Source organism: Corythoichthys intestinalis, chromosome 4 (genome assembly GCF_030265065.1).
Source record: "Corythoichthys intestinalis isolate RoL2023-P3 chromosome 4, ASM3026506v1, whole genome shotgun sequence".
Taxonomy (NCBI): Eukaryota; Metazoa; Chordata; class Actinopteri; order Syngnathiformes; family Syngnathidae; genus Corythoichthys; species Corythoichthys intestinalis.
This window is the reverse complement of record NC_080398.1, coordinates 29248682-29266448: the sequence shown is the minus strand read 5'-3', so window position 1 is coordinate 29266448 and position 17767 is coordinate 29248682. Positions and strand designations below refer to the sequence as shown.

General features: G+C 37.6%; 1 protein-coding gene across 1 annotated transcript in view; it reads right to left on the bottom strand.

Moving 5' to 3' along the window:
* Nucleotides 1-10054: 10054 nt before the first annotated feature.
* Nucleotides 10055-17767, bottom strand: part of flcn (folliculin) — a 31553-nt gene continuing 23840 nt past the window's right edge. Inside the window, exons 9-12 of the mRNA XM_057834441.1 lie at nucleotides 17548-17671; nucleotides 14764-14886; nucleotides 10593-10695; nucleotides 10055-10514 (exon numbers count right to left, since the gene is read on the bottom strand). Of these exons, the coding sequence (XP_057690424.1) occupies nucleotides 10307-10514; nucleotides 10593-10695; nucleotides 14764-14886; nucleotides 17548-17671 (558 nt within the window). The 3' untranslated portion in view covers nucleotides 10055-10306. The remainder of the gene's footprint in view (nucleotides 10515-10592; nucleotides 10696-14763; nucleotides 14887-17547; nucleotides 17672-17767) is intronic.

Genomic DNA, 17767 nt, shown 5'->3' with positions numbered 1-17767 from the left:
GAATCGGGATATTTTGCCAAAAAAAAAACCAATTGCGACACAGTCTTTGTTTCTAGCTTTAGGTTTGTGTACTGGTGCACTGTTAGTTCTCATTAGGAAGACAATTCAATGCAAAAAATAGGATGATCAGACCACTAATGCCAGTTTTGACCTATGACCTTTAGCTTGATAATCTTCATTGTACTTGTGTATTCTTTGTCCTTCGTAAAACAATTCAGTGCAGTAGTAGAATGTCTACTGAGCACTTGTAGGTTCAATGCAGCCAACTAGTCATGTTTTCTCCCACTGTAAAGCAATTTGTATTGCATTTTAGGTATTAACGGTGCTATAAAAGTTTGACTACTATTAAAACGCCTGTGGATCCTAGTAAATGCTCAAACAGCTTTATGGAAAGTCGTTTGAGTGTTTAACTGATATCTCAAGTATCCAGTTTACAGTACAGTACATGTAATGCCTTCTATGAAATCACATATACAGTGGGGAGAACAAGTATTTGATACACTGCCAATGGGAAAACCCATTGGCAGTGTATCAAATACTTGTTCTCCCCACTGTATGCTAGTTTATGTACTACCAGGGTTCATCTGGGTATGTTGTGTTTTGATACTGGTTGATGCTTGATTGTAAAGAGTTAGTAAAAAAACCCCTACAAAATTATTGTGTAGTTACTATGTAATTACTGTGTAATAACTGTGTAATAACTAGAGCTGGGAATCTTTGGTCATTACGATTCAGAGGCTCCGATTCGATTATAAAACTATCATTGATGCACCCCCCTCCTTTAAAAAAAAAAAAAAAAATTAATTGTTAAATTAATTATTTAAATTATTTATTTATTTATTTAATTATTTACATTAATTAAATTGTTCAAAAATCCTCTCAGGCTAAACCAAACTACTATTTCAGTATCAACTTAACATTTAACAGTAAACAAATATACAAAAATTACAGTAAATAAAAAACTCCAGTGCCCATTCTGTATCAGCAGCTTTAAACTACATTCAATTAATTTAATGTTGTGAATCAACTGTTACAGTTGTTAAAATTGCTCCCGTTATTCTATAATTTCCCTTCTGTCTACTTTTGTCAAAGTTTTAAAACTATTTCATCATTTAAAGATAGATTCAAGACAAGATTCTGGCGATTTAGGAGTATTTTAGATAAAAAGTTAATTAGATTCGCTACAACAGAGCCTTCTAGAGCGGCGTACTGCTTTAAGATGGCGGCTGTTTACTTACGCCGGAAAGTCTGTCATTTCGCATCTCTGTTCAATAATACATGTTCTAACACCGACGTCGTCTGTCATTTTGCATCTAGTTCTACATAAAGATGATATCTACTGTAGCCATATGTTTGTAGCAACTAGCAACTGGGCGTTGTGTGAACCAGCTGTCCGCCGTAGTCAGGTATTTTTGTTTTTTAATCTAGCGGCTTGAGTTGAACATGATATTTGCTCTCGGTCCGTTTCTCATTGCGTCCCGAAGACCGCGCTGACTGTGTTTTAGTTTTGCTTTACCTGGTATAATTCAATAATCGGAACTTGGATGTTTGTGAATCATTCTCGAATCTTCCACGGCCGATTCGCGAATAATCTAAGAATCGGAAATTTCGCACGCCTCTAGTAATAACTGTGTAATAACTGTGAAATTCCCCCCAGAACATGTGAGTGAGCGCGATATCTTTGAATGGTTTAAACGTCTATCACCGTCAATGGCAGTGAATAAGTTGAGGCCCGTGTACTAATATGTTCCTGTTCTTGACTTGCACTTGTAGCAATAACAGGCCCATTAGAGTCTACGGATGTTTTCCCAAGACTACATGAATCTTTAGATACCATTTTTTCTGTCTTTGAACAGACTCTAAAATTTCAAATATGAGAGCACTTTAGACCCCAATTAGGCTACGTCCACACTCGGATGGGTAATGGCGTTATACGTTCAAATTATTATACAATACAGCATGTCAGCTATACTAATTTACCTCTTGTCCGGATATTTTATTACACGGTCTAGAGAGCCAGATAATTGGTTAAACGCCCTGATAACATGTCTTTGTAGCCGCCGGCTACCCGTGTAAAATCGGAGCTAACGGAAAATGACGTCATACGGGGCGCCATCACCATTTTTTTGTGTGGCATTATGGCATCGTAAACAATGGAGGCGAATAGTACAGACTCGGCTTCCTGCTCCTCTTTTGACCACTCAAAGAGATTGTAAATTTCACGTTTGAATATGTCCGGAGAAGACATCGAGGTGACCTGCGCGGATGATGTCACACACAAGGCTGCTCGTTTTTGTGCAGGCGTAGTCTGCGGAAATTCAGGTGTCCCTTGCAGGACCGTGGCATTTATGAACACACCTTAAACGTAGTGTGGACTGGTATAAAATATTGTCCGAATTACAAAAAAATGATCCTTTCTACTTGCCGCCAACAACACCTGGCCACCATTAATTCACAGTGGTTTCCTTGTAGTGGAACGATGAGCGAATTAAGCAAATTTGCTAACAAAAGGACCAGAAGAAGAAATAAAAATACATGAGGCAAAGTCTTGATTCATGTTTATTTTTTCTGTATTTAGCGGTTATGTGGAGAGTATTATTAATGTATGTTTTTAGAAAGCTCAATACTGTTGAGTTAACTTTTGTTTATTGTTGTTAACTAAAAAAAATCATTACATCGCTAGCAAAAGTAGTAATGCTAGAAATGCTAGTGATTAAAGCTCTGGAATGCTAACTTACAGAATTTCATAACATTGCTAGCTGTAATAGTATTGGGCAATTGTTAACTACTGCACAGTTCTGTATCACTAGTTTGATGGGGCTTTGCAAGGCAAAGGCCCATATAGTAAAATTCCCCTTTTTTTTTTTGGAATGGCGTTTCTTCGGTGCACGGCACAGCCCAAACTGTTTGTCTGACCGTCACCGTTCAAATGTCAAAACAATCGGAATTTTTGCGCGATGCTGGGAATTTTTCAAACGACCCACCCACAATTTTCTGTTCACCCGTAAACGTGATTTTTAGGGAGAAAAAAACCCCAAAACATTTTTGCTACAATTTTTGACCAAATCGCACAATTTACACATCAAAAGTTCCAGGATGGTAAGGTGCATAAAAGTTGTATACACAATTTAGCAAAAATATAATGTTAGTCCAGAATTCGCCCAAAACCTTCCCATTCATTTCTAATGGGATGCCATTGACAGCCATGTACGTCCAAATTTCCCATTCATTTTCAATGGCAAGAAAACATAGGTTTCTGTGATTTTTGACCATTTAACATTACAGCCCTTTGACATTTTGTGACCTGATATCAACAGGACGTGTCCCCGAAATGTCCCCAGATTAACAGGAAGTGACCTGATATCAACAGGACATCTCCCCCTGATCTCCCTAAATTAACAGGAAGTGACCTGATATCAGCAGGACATGTCCCAAAAATGTCTCCAGATCAACAGGAAGTGACATGATAGATCTGTGTCTACCACAGCAAAGCCCATCGTAATTTTTCTCCATAAATTGCAGTTTCTCGTTACACGTACCGTAATTTTGGCACTAAAAGGCACACCTGACTATATCCGCCACCCACCAAATTTGACACGAAAACGGCATTTGTTCATAGATAAGTCGCACTGGACTATAAACCGCAGCCGTCCTCACTGTATTATGGGATATTTACACCTAAAGATATTAACCGGTAACACTTTATTTGACAGCGGCATCATAAGACTGTCATAAGACCAAATGAACCACCATGAAGCTTTGACCCAATTAACTGCAAAGCTTCATTGCTTCAAGAAGCTTCATTTTGCCATCACTGCTCCCGTGGAGGAGACGGTCAACCTCATCTGCCTCCTGTTGTAAACACTGTTGTCGTCAACTTGCCTCCTAGCATGCATTGCAGTGCTACAGATGTAAATAATAATCAAAATTCGTGTTCTGTGCTAATTATCTCTTCAGTTCCTGTTCCACTTGTTTCATTAATTGCTACTTATGGTATTTGGTAACACTTTATTTGACAGTGGCGCCATAAGACTGTCATTAGACAACCATATCTATGACATGACAATGTCAGTTGTCCTTTAGTGTTATCCGGCAAATTATCTCACTTTTGAATGGATGTAAAAGATCCAAACTGGACATAAATGGCGTTAGTAACATAATTTAGCAGATGACACTTAATGACATCTGTCATAAGCATTCAGTAATGCCCATGATAGAGTCATGTCATAAACATTACCGTCTTATGACAGTCTTATGATGCAACTGTCAAATACAGTGTTACCAAATACCATGACAAGCAATTAATGAAACAACTGGTACAGTAAATAAATAAATTATTAGCACAGAACATGAATTTAGATTGTTATTTACATCTGTTGCAATGCAATGAATGCTAGGGGGCATGTGTTGCCTATGAACCCAAATAAATCAACAAATAAGCCACAGTGGACTATAAGCCGCAGGATTCAAAATTAAGCCGCTACTTTTTTCCTTTTAGTCTGAAAATTATGGTAACTGTTCTACTCATGAAGACAAAGATATCCATTTGAGCATTTTATCAATATCCTTCGAGCACGCTGACTAAACTTACTAGCACGTAACATCTGACACGCTCACCTTCCTTCAAGTTATTGTGTCTGACGCCAGTCATGAGAGAAAATTTTCATGTAACAAAACAAGTTTTCCCACCATCTTCATTATGCTTTCAAAAGCAACAGAGCTTTCCAAAGAAAGTAAAAAAGAAAAATATAAAAATCCCCCACAGCGATCGTTACAGCTCGACCTTTACACCTACACTTATGTGTGTAAAATATCCTAGCCCTTCTTCCTGTTGGATCCGCGAATGCATATTTGTGGAGTAAATATGCAACTGATTAGCGGAACCGGTACAAAATACGACCGTGCCTTTTGTTATGGACCTTGTTAAACAGAAACAGATTCACTTTTTAGGAGTTCACTCTGAGTGTTTACATGCGACATGCAATTTACACAAGCACCCCCATTGCCCTCACTTCTAAATCAACAGCAGAATGTTTTAACTTATTTTTATCGACTAAATCTGCAAATGTCAGCAAAGCAAAATGACTTGTGCTATTAAAAAACAATGACTCCGTGTCCAAGATGTATCTCATTAAGACTACGTGACCGCTGGGGGTCATTTTGTTGGAAATTGTTAACATGCAAACAATGAATTCTCTTCAGAATTCAAGTAAAACCAGATAAAGCGTGGGCTTAAATCACTTTTGATTTGTGGTTTGCCCAAAGCCTCCAAAAAAGAAGGAGAAAAAAATGCGTGGGAGCAGCATTCCTCCCTCATTTCACTTCAATTATCCCTTGTAAGCCACAAGAGGGCACAACATGCGGAACAAAAACAACAATGTCATTAAAGACATCATGGTAAATAGTTTTTGTTTGGCACTTATACCTCACAATTTAAATTTGAATCTTTTCCCGCCAAAGTTCTCAAGGCTCGCTAGTTAGCTTCACCTTACTCATAAGCTTCACGTTTGAATGTTCCGTCGGTGTGAATGAGTGCCATTAGTGGTTTCTCTCTTTCCGCCTTCATTTTATTTGTTTTTATGGCACTTTTACTCATTTATTTGAAGCCAAAACCTCTTAAGCAAACTAGCAAGGCACCACATGGCTAGGCGTCCCAGTTTTACTTTCAAGAAACTCCTTATGAGTACCCAATAAAAACTATGGGCATGATGAATGAATGCGTTCAAATAAAGTGGGTAGGCCACAGCACACTTCTGCATCATTTAAGCCAAATTGAGGACAAGCACTAAGCTATAAAAATGAGAGGTGATGAATATAAAATTGTCTAACCATATCAGATTGATTTCTTTTGTATGTTGTAATTGTTTTGCAGCTTTTTAGCAGCACTTTGAGCGTGACAAATGCAATACCTGCTGTGCAAGAACCGTGATAATGGGGGTAGGAGCATAGGCGGATCTACTATTAAGGCGAAGTAGGCGATTGCCTTAGGCTCCAACCAGTCAGGGGCCCCCAACCAGCTACCCCTGCCCCAACGACCAAGGGCCTGGGCCACCGGAGCCAGCAGCACCCCCAACTATTTGTCATGCATAATTATAAGCTCACAATAACGATGATCTGATGATATGGCGATACAACGATTATCGATATATTGGTTAGGAAATCATTCTAGGATATTCTACAAACTAATTCTATAAACAGAAAAACAAGCTCCTGCTGCGAATTGGAATGAATGTATCACTAGTAGACGTCCAATCCATTTGAACTGGGAGGGTGGCAGTGAATGAACGAATCCCTCCCACTTCAAACGGATTGAACGTCTATGGTAGGGTGACCAAATGTCCTCTTTTGCCCGGACAAGTCCTACTTTCAAGTAGTATCCTTGTCGTCTGGGCGGGTTTTATAAATTCATAAAAATGTCAGTTTTTTATGATTTTTCACGGGACCAATTTGAAGAGAATCCCTCCGGCCGCTGGGTGGCAGCACCTGCCTGCGATGACATTGCTCCGAGTAGTAGGGAGGGAAGGAGTAGTTCTTCTTGTTTTTGTTGGATGTTTACCCCTATCATGAGGCATTACCGCCATAAACTGGGTTAACGACGTTTTTTACGATAAATAAATACGTATATAGTGGCAACTGTTGACTTCTGTCGGAGCTTTGACTGTAAAATCCCGTTTGGTGTTGCATCGTTGCGCTGTTGATTATTGTAAACTTTTATAGCAAAGTTTGATTTTTGCCTCAGCTAGTTATCAGTAAGCTAAACCACGCTAGGTATTATGGGAAACGTAGTTTTGAACTGCTACGTTTGGAAACATGCTGGTTGAATAGTTGGTCAGTTTATTTCGGTTTTTGTTTGAGTGCAATCTAGAACATTGATTGAGAATATCATTTGAATGGGACTACAAATTTGTCAAGGACAATTGTCGTGATAGTAATTTTTTATAAAAATGTTTAGTTGGCACATAGCCTACTGTGTATATGTGTATTCACTGGACTACATTTCTATGGGTCTGCATTATATATTATACGTATATATATATATATATATATATATATATATATATATATATATATATATATATATATATATATATATATTTAAAGTCATTATTTTTTTTCAAACTGCATTTTTCCATCCAGAGTGAGGGGGCACACTTTAAATATATTAAAGTGATATAGGCATCTTTGAGTGAACTATGAGTAAAATTCAAGTATCTTGAGGCCGGGCTGAGTGTCCTCTTTTTTGGAAATCAAAATATGGTCACCCTAGTCTATGGCCATCATTGGCAGCCAACGCCAGGCAATGAGGTCATTTTGGGCCATTTAAGGTCATTTACCTGTTGATTTTCAGGTACTTCCTTTCGACTTTGGGGTATTTTAAGGGTTACTTCCTGTTTGAGTTACATAACAGGAAGTAACCAGGGAATCGCCCAAATGATTAGCCAGTGACTCAAACTCAATAGGAAATGACCTGTAAACGAACAGCATGTTCATTAGTTTTAAATGCTGAAAAAACTAAATACATGGTTTTCTCCACTTCCACCATTACTGACAATGACTTACCCGGAATCAAATCCCTAAATGGTACTCAAATTACTCTCACTTATTCATAAAATACTTAGGAATTTGGATTGACAGTAACTTATCATTTATTATCATTCAAAACTACTTCACATCTCTCCTGTCATTCAAATCCAGTAACTACAAAACAGAATCATCCAACTACTTAACCCTAAACATTCCATTCACACGCACTAATGTTGGCAGAACTGGCTTCAGCTATTATGCTCCTCATAAATGGAACGAATTGCAAACTACTCTTAAAACTACAATCATTCATCTTGGTGATTTTAAATCTCTTTTGTCTGATGTTTTTACTAATTATTGTAACTGTTTCCGTTAGTGTATTTTGTGTTGTTTACATGTTTTGTTTGTGCTCAGGCCTCTCTTGTAAAAGAGATATTAATCTCAATGAGACTGCCTGATAAAATAAAGACTACAAAAAGCATGTGACCTGTAAATTCCCCAAAAATCAGACAGAATAACTGCAAATGCTCTGGTTTCGAATGAACGAACTTTCCCAGTCTAAATGGATTGGGCGTCGAGGACCGTCAAAGGCAGCCTTAATGTTACCTGAGACACCATCATGGTGGAAGATTTTGGTAGCAACTTGTGTGTTGCTTTTTTTTTTTTTTTTTTTTTAAAACATTGACACCTTTTTAAAACGATATCGCGATCCTTGGCAGGAGCATATCGATAATCTTTTGGGATACAAAGTATCACAATACATCACCATTTCGATATTTTATCACACCCCTAAATGTGGGTATGTTATTACTCATTTCATAAACATGGTAGGTTCAGTCTAAATTGTGAGTGTCAATGCTTGTTTATGTCTTTAGCGAGCAAACACTACTTGAAAAGTTGGGTGTCATCAAATAATTTTATTACCAAAGCATTAGATAAACCTTTTATAATAAATTAAAATGTACATATTAATAAAATTCCAATACAAAAATACATACAGTGCCTTGCAAAAGTATTCGGCCCCCTTGAACCTTGCAACCTTTCGCCACATTTCAGGCTTCAAACATAAAGATATGAAATTTAATTTTTTTGTCAAGAATCAACAACAAGTGGGACACAATCGTGAAGTGGAACAACATTTATTGGATAATTTAAACTTTTTTAACAAATAAAAAACTGAAAAGTGGGGCGTGCAATATTATTCGGCCCCTTTACTTTCAGTGCAGCAAACTCACTCCAGAAGTTCAGTGAGGATCTCTGAATGATCCAATGTTGTCCTAAATGACCGATGATGATAAATAGAATCCACCTGTGTGTAATCAAGTCTCCGTATAAATGCACCTGCTCTGTGATAGTCTCAGGGTTCTGTTTAAAGTGCAGAGAGCATTATGAAAACCAAGGAACACACCAGGCAGGTCCGAGATACTGTTGTGGAGAAGTTTAAAGCCGGATTTGGATACAAAAAGATTTCCCAAGCTTTAAACATCTCAAGGAGCACTGTGCAAGCCATCATATTGAAATGGAAGGAGCATCAGACCACTGCAAATCTACCAAGACCCGGCCGTCCTTCCAAACTTTCTTCTCAAACAAGGAGAAAACTGATCAGAGATGCAGCCAAGAGGCCCATGATCACTCTGGATGAACTGCAGAGATCTACAGCTGAGGTGGGAGAGTCTGTCCATAGGACAACAATCAGTCGTACACTGCACAAATCTGGCCTTTATGGAAGAGTGGCAAGAAGAAAGCCATTTCTCAAAGATATCCATAAAAAGTCTCCTTTAAAGTTTGCCACAAGCCACCTGGGAGACACACCAAACATGTGGAAGAAGGTGCTCTGGTCAGATGAAACCAAAATTGAACTTTTTGGCCACAATGCAAAACGATATGTTTGGCGTAAAAGCAACACAGCTCATCACCATGAACACACCATCCCCACTGTCAAACATGGTGGTGGCAGCATCATGGTTTGGGCCTGCTTTTCTTCAGCAGAGACAGGGAAGATGGTTAAAATTGACGGGTAGATGGATGCAGCCAAATACAGGAACATTCTGGAAGAAAACCTGTTGGTATCTGAACAAGACCTGAGACTGGGACGGAGATTTATCTTCCAACAGGACAATGATCCAAAACATAAAGCCAAATCTACAATGGAATGGTTCAAAAATAAACGTATCCAGGTGTTAGAATGGCCAAGTCAAAGTCCAGACCTGAATCCAATCGAGAATCTGTGGAAAGAGCTGAAGACTGCTGTTCACAAACACTCTCCATCCAACCTCACTGAGCTCGAGCTGTTTTGCAAGGAAGAATGGGCAAGAATGTCAGTCTCTCGATGTGCAAAACTGATAGAAACATACCCCAAGCGACTTGCAGCTGTAATTGGAGCAAAATGTGGCGCTACAAAGTATTAACGCAAGGGGGCCGAATAATATTGCACTTTTCAGTTTTTTATTTGTTAAAAAACTTTGAATTATCCAATAAATTTTGTTCCACTTCACGATTGTGTCCCACTTGTTGTTGATTCTTGACAAAAAAATTAAAATTTTATATCATTACGTTTGAAGCCTGAAATGTGGCGAAAGGTTGCAAGGTTCAAGGGGGCCGAATACTTTTGCAAGGCACTGTAAATCTAATCTCATTTGGACAATAATCAATTAGAATTATCATTACTTCTGGGAAAAAACAGGATTTCCTTTCATTCATTTCTAGTAAAAGTGGCCTGGAAAGAATTCTTGCTTTCACTTTCCTTTTCTCAATACAATAGGCCTTCTTCTTTGAGTCTTTGTCACTGGCTGGGGCTTCTCTCCCCTCCCCGGACAGCGCTCATCAAATGGCTCTTGTAGGTTTTACTCAGTCCCGTCATCCAGAATTTGAGCAGCCTCACGTTGTCCTCCTCGCCGGACCCCGTGGTGCCGAGCAAGGCTAGAACCTTCTGTGTGTCTTCCCTGCCTCGCCCGTCCACTTTAGAGAATTTAAAGAGCACTTTGACCTTGCTGAAAGGGGAGGGAGAACATGCCGTGAGATGACTGCTGACATGTGTGAACAAGCCAAAAACAGCAAGGGGGTCTCACTTCATCCACTCCTCCTTCAAACACAGCAGACAGTGAGACACCACGTCCACAGACAAGTTCTCGTTGGACAGCGCCACCTCCAGTTTGTTTAGTAACGTTGGTCCTGGTTGAGAAACAGAGTTTTTAAAAAATCGTTAACTCATTGGCTGCCGTTGACAGTGATAGACGTCCAATCCCTTGGAATGGCACCGATCATTCAATTGCAGCCAGCCCCCAAGTCAAATTGGATTGGACGTCTATCGCTGTCAATGGCAACAAAACATGCTCACTTAATGCCAGCCTTCCAAGTTGAAATGAATTTGATGTTTATAACTGTCAATGGCAGTGAATGAGTTCAGTTGAGAGGTATAAGGATATTGCAAAATACAGTATATATATTTATATTAAATACAACTGAAACAAACTTTGCAGAACAATAATGACAAAAAAAGTCATGAAAATCACAAGTAAGATAGCTCGATTTATTGCATTTAAAAAAAAAAAAAAAAATTTATTTACCGTATTGGCCCGAATTTAAGACTTTTAAGACTATTATTATTATTATTATTATTATTATTATTATAAGACGACCCCCTCTTTTTCACGACTCAAGTTTGAAAAAAGACTTTTTGAACACCAAATTAATTTTTATACAGAAAATAATTACAGTACATCTGAAAAAAAAAAAAAAAAGATTATAACAATATATTTGAGAGAAAAAGCATGTTATTTTGCCTCATTCAAATCTTAATATCTGAACATTTAAATATGTAAACTAGGGCTGTCAAATGATTAAAATTTTTAATCGAGTTAATTACAGCTTAAAAATTAATTAATCGTAATTACTTGCAATTCAAACCAGCTATAAAATATGCCATATTTTTTCTGTAAATTATTGTTGGAATGGAAAGATAAGACACAAGACGGATATATACATTCAACATACGGTACATAAGTACTGTATTTGTTTATTATAACAATAAATCCACAAGATGGCATTAACATTATTAACATTCTCTTAAAGCGATCCATGGATAGAAAGACTTGTAGTTCTTAAAAGATAAATGTTAGTAAGTTATAGAAATTTTATATTAGAATCCCTCTTAATGTTTTCGTTTTATTAAAATTTGTAAAATTTTCAATCAAAAAATAAACTAGTAGCTCGCCATTGTTGATGTCAATAATTACACCATGCTCACTCATTGTGCTGAAAGCGCCATTAGAGGGCGCCAAACACCAAAAAACAAGTAACAAGCGGGCATTACAGTGCTGTCATTTTAATCTGTTTGAGCGGGGCATGTGCGTTAATTGCGTCAAATATTTTAACGTGATTAATTAAGAAAAATAATTACTGCCCGTTAACGTGATAATTTTGACAGCCCTAATGTAAACTAAAGTGCAATCACATTTGTAAATGAATGGCTTCTGCTTTTTGAAATGTAAATAAACCAATCTATTGTGATAAAACAACAAAATTGCCATAATTGCAAAAACCATCAAAGTGAGGTCTAACTGTAACTGTAGTCTTGAAACAAATCTGAAAAAGGAAAAACATTGCAATAAAATAATGCAAACTGGTTAAACTTGAGAGTAGCTGAGGTCTTTCATGACAGAACATTACTCCTCAAGTTCAGCATTCGCTTCAATGATATCTGGCGTCATCTAGCGTCGTGAATGGGTATAATGTCTAGACCGCAACTATAAGACGACCCCCACTTTTTCAGTCTTATTTCAATGCAAAAAACACCGTCTTATAATCGGGCCAATACGGTATTTAAAACACAGTACTGAAATTAGTTAATAATGATGATACATTACAAAACCAAGTGTATAAGAGATAAATTCCACAGTTTCCCATATTAATTTCATCATATTGTCAGATCTTGACTCCTGAGTTAATAGAGAGGTGCTGTTTAAGTGACTAGCTCCATCTAATGTTAAAGATAAGAAGTGCAACAGAATGTAGGCTGAATTTAAGCATCTTGTGTGGACCATATTACAGGATATTTTTATACTTTGCTGTGGGCCAATAAAAACTGGGCCGCAGATTTAAATAAAAAAACAAAACTTGCTACTTTTAGTTTTTGTTCTGTGGCGGTTCAATTTAAATGGTAAATGGTAGAGCTGCAACGATCAATCGATTAACTCAAGTATTCGATTAGAAAAAAATATTCCAATTAAATTTTGTTGCTTCGAGTATCCGTTTAACTAAAGTGACGATGTAATGGTTTATTTTGAAAGTGTTTGCATTTTGTTTCATTGGTTAGGGTGGATACACTACCCTCTGGTCTGCCTCATTTCATATAGCTGAATCCAACTGCTCCCTGTTCAGATCAACGTAAGTTAAGTTTTTGTTTGAGCTCATGTTTTTGTTAATTCATTCGTAATTTAGTTTATAGGTGTATTTAGCCGTTTTTTTGTGGGAATGTGTGTCTGAACCATTTGTTAGGAGCATTGCAAAAAAAACCCTTAGTATTTTATAGCATTTAAGCTAGCGGACTTTGCTATGTAAGTTGGCCAATTGTTCTTTTGTTGTACATAGATCCTTATTTATTTATTTTTTTTACCGTTTGTGGCTCAGCTCAGGTATTTTAATTTTTCATGTTCCTTATCCGATTACTCAATCATTCGAACTAACTAGTTCATTGATTAATCGACTACTAAAATAATAGATAGCTGCAGCCCTAGTAAAAGGAGCGTACTTACACTAGGTTAATACTGCACGTCTTAATGCATGAATCCAATTTTTTCGTGTTTTTCTGACTCGAGTGAGGCATTAACTTGACGGTCTGAACGGGAAAAGTCGCACAAAAGTGGACCATTTCAAATCTGATATAAGTCACTTTGGTACGTGGTTAAAATCCGATCTAGAATGTGGCCACGGTCTGAACTGTCAAGTCACCCAAATCGGAATTCATGGAGCAATTGCGTCAGCAAAGAGCGAGAGAGACAGGGCGCTATGGTAGCGGTGCAGCTGTGCATTAGCGTTAGAGCCTAGCTTGAATGCGGCTTTAGGGGGGAGACGGGCTTGACAACAGTCATAAAAACATAAAATGGGTTGACGATAAGCCTAAGGATGCTCCGTTTTCTCTCTGCTCCAAATGAGCAGTATCTCAAGATTGCTTACACGGCCGAAAGTCGGGTCAAACAGTCCGTATGTGTGTGTCATGCACGGACAGTGCGTGCATGCTATCAATCCATATTAAATTTGAATATAAGACTAAACGGGGATTATTTATGTCAGTCATTTGTGTCCTCTTTTTGGAAATCAAAATATCATCACCCTAGAATGACATTGAGCCAGCATTCGTTTTGATGCTCCTGCGCATGCGGGTCAGTTTGCTCAGCGCATCTTGAACTGTGAATTAGTGCACATGCGTGATACTTGAACGGGCTCAATGGACAAAGGCAGTCTGAACTGGGAGGCTAAAAAACAGATAAACTAGCGCATCTATCTACATGGTTACTATACACACCAATGGTGCTGGTGGGCAATTGTAGCCGGGAATCAAACCAATGACCCTTCGGTCCCAGGACAACTTGAGCTACCAACTGCGCTACTGAGGGGCCGTTTACATGGTGACTCTCCGAGAATATGAAAAATTTCAAATTTGCATTTATATAGGCCCGTCTCCATTCGAACAATGTCGCAATTCTGCATGAAAACGATGTAGTATTCATGCCAAGCCCTAGGGGGCAGTGCAGATTTATAAGGTGACAGCGAATGACGCACATTAACCCCACCAAACTCCTCAACCCAGATAAAAATATGCCCGCCCACTCGAAGCAATGGCATTTTTCTTTTGTTCAAAAAGGCACAAAAATGGAAACATTCAGCATATTTAATTTAAAAATATTATTAAAACAGTAAATTAAAGCCGACATTCCGCCATATTTGCTGTTTTTAATGTTTAGTACCACCGCTGCGCACGCCAAATGTGACGTGTACGAGCGCTAACGTTATCGGCGCGGTCTCGCGCCGCGGGAGCCTTTGATATGCATGCGGAGCAAGCTCTCCCATCATTCCCCCGCAATCGAATTCTTCGACTTTGGAGGCAGGATTCAGAATTTTTCGTCTTCGCCGACACCATATGCACGTGAGGCCATTCCGCTACTCAGTCATTGCGTCTTTGTATCGCCATGTAAACTGTCCCTGAGTCTCCAGTTCTCACGAAAAGGTATTTCACCTCACCTCTATCTGTTGGCTGTGTGTTGGCACTGCTGATGTTGAACTGATAAAACGAACAGATATTGTCTTCTGTCAGCAGGCTGTGACAGCCTGTCTCTGAGCTGACATCCACAAGCACTGAAAACTCTGCAAGCACAAAACACAATGAATTCATACTTTTGGTTTTGCAGCGTACCTCCGCAAAATTAAACAGTATAGATGTTGTTAACAAGTTTTACTCATCTTTGAAGGAGAAATTTAAATATTTGTACATTCTGTGACTGATTTCTCAAGTGATCGATATGTACGTATGTGACATGATACATGTCAAGTTCATGTCAAACATATATCTTTCCTCTTTAAATTTATACTACCATGTCTAAATTTTTTTGCTGGTTGGTAGGATTTTTCCATATTTTGAAGTGAAGGCACACCAGTACTGGGTGACTACATTCGAGCATTTTCTAAGACGCAAAACGACTTCTCTTGTGAAGTGAATGGTATTTCTCAATCCGGAAAAAAAAAAAAAAAAAAAAAAAAAATCAAGTATGAAATATAACATGTTTAAGTTAAAATGAGGGCTGTCAAACGATTAAAATTTTTAATCGAGTTAATTACAGCTTAAAAATTAACTAATCATAATTATTCGCAATTCAAACCATCTATAAAATATGCCATATTTTTCTGTAAATTATTGTTGGAATGAAAAGATAAGACACAAGACGGATATATACATTCAACATACGGTACATAAATACTGTATTTGTTTATTATAACCAGTGTTGTTAATTTTACTTTAAAAAAGTAATTAATTACAGTTACAAATTACTTCTCCCAAAAAGTAATTGCGTTAGTAACTCAGTTACCTGAATGTAAGAGTAATTAGTTACTTGGCAAAGTAACTAGTGATAATTTTCTTTTTTTTTTTCCCCTCAAAAAACAAAAAACAAAAACAAAAAAAAACAAACAGGTCACGCAATGTGAAGTTTAATGGGTTTGGGGGACAATTGGCCCTAGCCCAATTCTTTACCCTCCACTTAACTAGACACAAGGGTATTGCGATAACTAGATAGTAACCTTTGCTATGTGTGGAAGTCATTTAAAGTTGTGAATCAACCGTTAAAGTTGTTAAAATTGCTCCCGTTATTGCATTAGTTCCCTTCTGTCTACTTTAAACATGTGTAGGTTTTAAAACTGTTTCATCATTTAAAGACAGATTTAAGTTAAGATTTTGCCGATTTAGGAGCATTTTAGATTTAAAAAAGTTAGGTTCGCTAGGAAGGATCTCTACATCAGAGCCTTCCTGAGAGGTCTACTGCTTTAAGATGGCGGCTGTTTACTAACGCATGTAGTCCTTCAAACATGTTGCCAATGCAGGTGAGTCTGTCATTTGCATCTAGTTCTATAATATGATATCTACCATGTCATGTGGGCGTAGTTTGTCGGCTATGGCTACAGTCAGGTATTATTGGAGCCACCTAGCATCGCGGTTGCAACGGTGTCTTCCCCACTCCTGCTCTGCTCTCTTGTCTCCGTGAGTCCGTTTCTCTCAGACTTTTTTTTATTCAACCAACTTAGTAACTCATAGTAACGCACGCCTTTCCCGCCTCAGTAACGGTAACGGCGTTGCCAAGATGAGAAAATTAGTTAATTAGATGACTCATTACTGAAAAAAAAAAAACGCCGTTAGTAACGCCGTTATATTCTAACGCCGTTATTAACAACACTGATTATAACAATAAATAAACAAGCTGCCATTAACATTATTAACATTTTCTTAAAGCTAACCATGGATAGAAAAACTTGTAGTTCTTAAAAGATAAATGTTAGTACAAGTTATAGAAATTTTAATATTAAAACCCCTCTTAATGTTTTCGTTTTATTAAAATTTGTAAATTTTTCAATCAAAAAATAAACTAGTAGCTTGCCATTGTTGATGTCATTACACCATGCTCACTCCCCAAACCCATAAAATCATTTGGACCCAAGCGCCAGCAGAGGGCGCCAAACAACAAAAAACAGGTAACAAGTAACAAGCGGACATTACACTGCTGTCATTTTAATCTGAGCGGGGAATGTGCGTTAATTGCGTCAAATATTTTAACGTGATTAATTTAAAAAATTAATTACCGCCCGTTAACGCGATAATTTTGACAGCCCTAGTTAAAATATAAAATTTGAGGTTATTTCAACAACAATTGGCAAAGTTCCTGCGCTATGGAATGACACCTTGTACTTGTACACTACGGTGTAAAAGTTTGGGGTCTAAGTGGACCCAAACTTTTGAACCGTAGTGTAAATAATGAAAAATCCCGTATGATACACTACGGTTGAACAGTAGTGTACCTGTTTAACTAACTCCAAATACTACCAAAACTATACAAAATCAGAATTTATTTACACTATCACTGGGCAATATGGCATTAAAGTAAAATGTCAGATTTTTAAATTAAAAATGTGATTCAAAATGTTTTTAATTTTTTTTCTTCCCTATTTTCTGAAGAAAATACAAACAAAAGACAGGGACAGCTCTAAACAAGTGTAAAAAAATGTTAAATGGCAAACAAAAGTAACATTAATAATCTATTTGTGTTGTCAGCCCCCAAAACATAGCAATAACTGCACATAAAACAATCTCATGGAATAATCAATTGAATAACTGGTTGATATATTTCGTATTTTAACTTTCTCAATCATTGGCAATAAAAAAACAACAACCTTGAATTAATTCCTAAATTGATTTATCACTCAGGCCTACTATTAGTGCTTCTGTGATGTACTACTAAACCTTTGGTTCTTGTGTTTTACCTGAAGTTATGACGTGTGCTGGAATGACCACATCTGGGCTCAGACCCAAGAAGTTACACTTGTAGGCTTCTTCATATTGAGCACTGTAGGGAACTGAACGCACACAGCCTACCGGGAGCAATGACTGACGTACGAGACACAAAGACAAACAAAGTGGATTACAAAAGATTCACTACAAGGAAAAGACCACCCGAATTAGTAAATGTCTAGTCATATCAGA